General features: G+C 47.1%; 1 protein-coding gene across 1 annotated transcript in view; it reads left to right on the forward strand.

Moving 5' to 3' along the window:
- The window catches only part of L2HGDH (L-2-hydroxyglutarate dehydrogenase), a 17,618-nt gene that overhangs the window by 11,307 nt on the left and 1,163 nt on the right, over positions 1-5,148 (forward strand). Inside the window, exon 5 of the mRNA XM_015425598.1 lies at positions 4,120-4,234. Coding sequence (XP_015281084.1) covers positions 4,120-4,234 — 115 coding nt within the window. The remainder of the gene's footprint in view (positions 1-4,119; positions 4,235-5,148) is intronic.

Genomic DNA, 5,148 nt, shown 5'->3' on the forward strand with positions numbered 1-5,148 from the left:
TAAGGCACCTCTCCCGAGAACTGCCTTTGAGAGAACAGCTCTGAGAGAAGAAGAAGAGATTGGATTTACATGCCGCCCTTCACTACCCAAAGGTGTCTCAGAGCAGCTTACAAACTCCTTTCCCTTCCCCTCCCCACAACAGACACCCTGTGAGGTGGGTGGGGCTGAGAGAGCTCTGACAGAAACTGCTCTTGTTCAAGGACAGCTCTTGTCAGAACTACGGCTTGCCCAAGGTCATCCAGCCAGGTGCACATGGAGGAGTGGGGACTCAAACCCGGTTCTCCCAGATTAGAGTCTGCGCACTTAACCACTACACCAAACTGGCTCTCGTAGGGTAAGGGCAAAGAATAAAAGTTAAAATTAGCAAGACATAGTATAGAGGACATTTTTTTTTTTTTTTGCAGATATAAAGGACAATCCTTGATTCAAATACTTGAATTTTTAGGAAAATTATACAGCGTTATAACTTTAACAACCACTATAACAACCTACTCAACAATTTACCATTTTCTCATAATATATTAACATTTTTATCCTATCAGTCTTATCAGTTATATGATAAATCGTGAATAACATCATAGAAATCTGTGTATAATCTTAACAGACCAGTTTGTTGTGATATGAAACATACGAAAGAAAATGTCTTCAATATTTCATACTGAAACTATAATATAAACCATTCAACTGCATGACTACAAAGACTGGTTATACAAATCACAGAAAACTCACCTGTTCAAATTCGTCTGTTGGTCTCTGATTAATGAACTTTGCCAGTTTTGCCATAACAGCATATTCTTGCATTTTATCGTTATCCTGAATGCTTAATTAACTGTTCACCTGCCTCTACCTGTATGTATGGACTGGTAACTTCCATTTCTTTGTATCTGAAGAAGTGGGCGCGAAAACTTACACCTTGAATTAAACTTTGTTGATCTTAAAGGTGCCACTGGATTTTGTTCTGCCGCTTCAGACTAATGCAGCTACACACCTGAATCCTTCTTAATGGGATATATAGACTCATGGACAGTTGTGTTGGTTTGAAGCAATAGTTTGAGTCCAGTCAGGCACCTTGAAGACCCACAAAGTTTTAGTCAAGGTATAAGCTTTCGTGTATCTGAAGAAGTGTGTGCATGCACGTGAAAGCTTATACCCAGAATGAAACTTGCTTGGTCTTCAAGGTGCCGCTGGACTAGAGATGTGAAGGCCCGGAAAAAAACCGGGAAAAAATCAGAAAAAAACGGTTTTTTTCCGTTTTTTTTCTCGTTTTTTTCCTGAAGCCTTTGTGGGGTTTTTCCGAAAAATTGGAAAAATTGAAAAAAGAAAAGAAAAAAAATTGATTATGGAACATTTTATTTTAACAAGATGAATAAAATATTTTAAGACAAGGTGTTCAAATATTTTCCAAATCATTTCTTATACACACACACACACACACACATCTAGAAAAGACAAAAGAAATGCTAATGTAACATTTTTTTCAATTTTTCCAAAAAATTCCGTTTTTTCGGAAAAAACCCGGGTTTTTTTCCGAGCTTCAAAATTTCCGGAAATCTTACATCTCTACGCTGGACTCAAGCTTCGTTCTGTGGCTTCAGACCAACGCAGCTACACACCTGAATCTCAGGTCTCTCACCTCTGTACTGACCTCTGCTGGCGAACAGGGGGCACAATGCAAGCTATCCGTTGCATTTCCCCCTTAGGCCAGCAGAGAGCAGCAAAGGAGACATAACTCACAGACAGAAACGCAAAACCGAAAACTCTGAGCGGCAACTATTCTCCGAACACAAGGTGGGGAGGGACGTTAACAGCACCATGCTGGATTAGTCCAAAGTGGTCCATGTAGTACAGGAGGCCATCTTATAATGTGGCCAACCACCAAGCCATAGAGAGGCAGGCTTTCTTCTGCCATTGCCTCCTAGCACTGGCATTCAGAGGTGGACTGCCTCTGACTATGGAGGCTCTCTTTAGTGGCCACAGAAAGCGGCGCACTGGGGGTCCTGCTTTCCATGAACCTGGGAGCTTTGTCTCTCCAAAGCTCATTCCCTGAAAATATTGTTCGTCTCTAAGGTGCTACTGGACTCAAATCTAGCAATCCCCTTTTAAAGTGATCCACACCAGACAGCCAGTGGCCATCAGTGTTCCCTCTACGGTGAGTTAGTGTGAGCCAGCTCACAGTTTTTTAGCCTAGGGCTCACACATTTTTGTCTCAGCTCAGGAAGGACGGCTCCAGAGCAAACTGATTGATGCAGTAATCAAATCACTTGCTCACAACTGTAATGCCAGCAGCTCACAAAGTAGGATTTTTGCTCACAAGACTCCACGGCTTAGAGGGAACATTGGTGGCCATTCCTGCGCCCACCCGATTGCACTCCCCACTGTAATGGAGCCCTGCTTCTGACACTCTCTCCAAGGCAAGTGAAGGCTCTCTCCTAAGACCATCGCTTCCCCTCTCTTGCATTAGTTGCCCCGGGGCAGCTGCAAAGTTTGCCAACTCATAAGAACATAAGAACATAAGAGATGCCAACGTTGGATCAGGCCAAAGGCCCATCCAGTCCAACACTCTGTGTCACACAGTGGCCAGAAATATCAGGTGCCATCGGGAGGTCCAGCAGTGGGGCCAGGACATTAGAAGCCCCCCCACTGTTGACCCCCCCAAGCACCAAGAAGACAGAGCATCACTTGCCCCAGAGTCCCTATCTATACCTTGTGGCTAATAGCCACTGATGGACCTCTGCTCCATATGCTTATCTAATTCCCTCTTGAAGCCGTCCATGCTTGTAGCCGCCACCACTTCCTGTGGCAGTGAATTCCATGTGTTAATCACTCTTTGGGTGAAGAAGTACTTCCTCTTATCCGTTCTAACCCAACCGCTCAGCAATTTCATGGAGTGCCCACGAGTTCTTGTATTGTGAGAAAGGGAGAAAAGTACTTCTTTCTCTACCTGCTCTTTCCCATGCATAATCTTATAAACCTCAATCATGTCACCCCTCAGTCGTCGTTTCTCCAAGCTAAAGAGCCCTAAGCGCCTTAACCTTTCCTCATAGGGAAAGTGTTCCAACCCCTTTATCATTCGAGTTGCCCTTTTCTGCACTTTTTCCAAAGCTGTAATATCCTTTTTAAGATGTGGTGACCAGAATTGCACACAGTATTCCAAATGAGGTCGCACCATTGATTTATATAGGGGCATTATGATATTGGCTGATCTGTTTTCAATACCCTTCCTAATAATCCCCAGCATAGCATTGGCCTTCTTTATTGCAGCCACACACTGTCTTGACATATTCAGTGAGCTATCTACTACAACTCCAAGATCTCTCTCTTGATCAGTCTCTGCCAGTTCAGACCCCATCAACGTATATTTATATTTAGGATTTTTAGCTCCAATGTGCATCACCTTCCACTTGGCACCTTGCACTCCAGGTTGATAAGATTCAGGTGGATCCATGTCTAGAGGCAACAGAACAGAACAAAGTTGATTGTAGCAAAGGGACACCATATAAGAGAGAAATAAAGATTTATAAGAAAAAATGAAATGTAATGAATGAAATGAAGGGGTTAGAAATGTTTATTCTTGTTGATGTAAGCCTAAGAAGGAAAATGAATATACTGATAAATTAAGTGGAAAATATAGAGGTAGGAAACCTGTAGGTTAGTGAAATGAAGAGTCATGAGACAGGAAGAATAGAGATTAGACAAAGTTTGAAAAGTTGTGAGAACCTTATCACGAAAGAAAAATGTATATCGAGATTTGTTAAAGTCAATATAAACCAAATGTGTGGTTAAGTCTTAAAAGAGGATTGTTATAGAATAGCGTGCTCAATTGTGAATTTATGCAGACTAATTTATGCAGCAGCCAAATCGCTGGCTCACAATTTGAATGCCAGGTGCTCCCAAAGTGGGATTCTTGCTCACGAGACTCCACAGCTTAGAGGGAGCGTTGCTTATAACAGGCTTTGAAGCACAAGCCCTTGTGCTGCAGAACCGCGCAGCAAGTTACTTTTTTGAGCAACCGGTCTCAGGACCAGCGGGCGCGGGTTGGACCTGCCCTGCAGGCGCGGGAACCAAGCAGCAAAGACGCGCTTCTCCCGGCTTCCCGGCCCGGGGCTATGCTATGCGCAGGTCTCCGCCGGCCGCCTCTCGTCTGGCCCCTGCTGGAGGCCGGCGGGACTGCGGGCGCTGCGGGCGGCAATGGCGCCCTTCCACCAGGAGGAGGCGGCCGAGAGGCGCCGTCAACGTGCGGAAAGGGCTTGGGGGGTGACCAGGGCCGGCTCCAGCCTTTTTGGGACACTAGGCAAGGACACCTTCTGGCGGCCCGCGCGCCCACCAGTGTTCATATATAAATGCATTTTAGGGAGAATGACCCAGAGGTCCTCTTTTTTTGGGGGGTGGGGGTCCGTCCGCCCTCCTTCGGGTTGGAGAGTTCTTCGGGATATTCCTAGCGATGCTCGCTGCTTACATAGGCGGGGTACTGAGATGAGGTTTATTTTCGGGACGGATTCCTCGTCTGAAGGAGTCAGCGGGGAAACGGGTCCTCCTCTTTGGTGCTTTTCCGGAACAGGGCAGCCCCGCAAGCAAGTTGATTGAACCCCTTTTAGGGTCGCGCTTTTAGCCCCCCCCCCCCTCCTGGCTCGTCGGCTGGAAGCGCGCAGGGACCAATGTTCCCCCTAAGCCCCGGAGTCTGGTGAGCAAACATTCTCCTTTGTGAGCTCCTGGCATTAAAGTTGTGAGCGAGCGATTTGACTGCTGCATAAATCCGTTTGCTCCGGAGCCCCATCCCTTCCTGAGCGGAGATAAAAATGTGTGAGCCGGAGGCTAAAACACTGTGAGCTAGCTCACACTGACTCGGCTTAGAGGGAACACTGGCAGGGATCCTGTTCGTCTCGGCTCGGGAAGGAGGGGGCTCCAGAGCAGACCGGTTTGTGCAGCGGCCTAATCGCGGGCTCACAGCTTGAATGCCAGCAGCGCCCAAAGTAGAATATTTGCTCACAAGACTCCGCAGCAGCTTAGAGGGAGCCTTGAAGCGCTGGGATGCCTCCGCCGCCTCTCGCCTGGCCCCTGCTGGAGGCCGGCGGGACTGCGGGCGACGTGCGCGGCAATGGCACGCTCCCACCGGGAGGAGGCGGCCGAGAGGCGAGCCCGGCAATGGGG

This window comes from Gekko japonicus, unplaced genomic scaffold (genome assembly GCF_001447785.1).
Source record: "Gekko japonicus isolate JY-2015 unplaced genomic scaffold, Gekko_japonicus_V1.1 scaffold961, whole genome shotgun sequence".
Classification (NCBI taxonomy): domain Eukaryota; kingdom Metazoa; phylum Chordata; class Lepidosauria; order Squamata; family Gekkonidae; genus Gekko; species Gekko japonicus.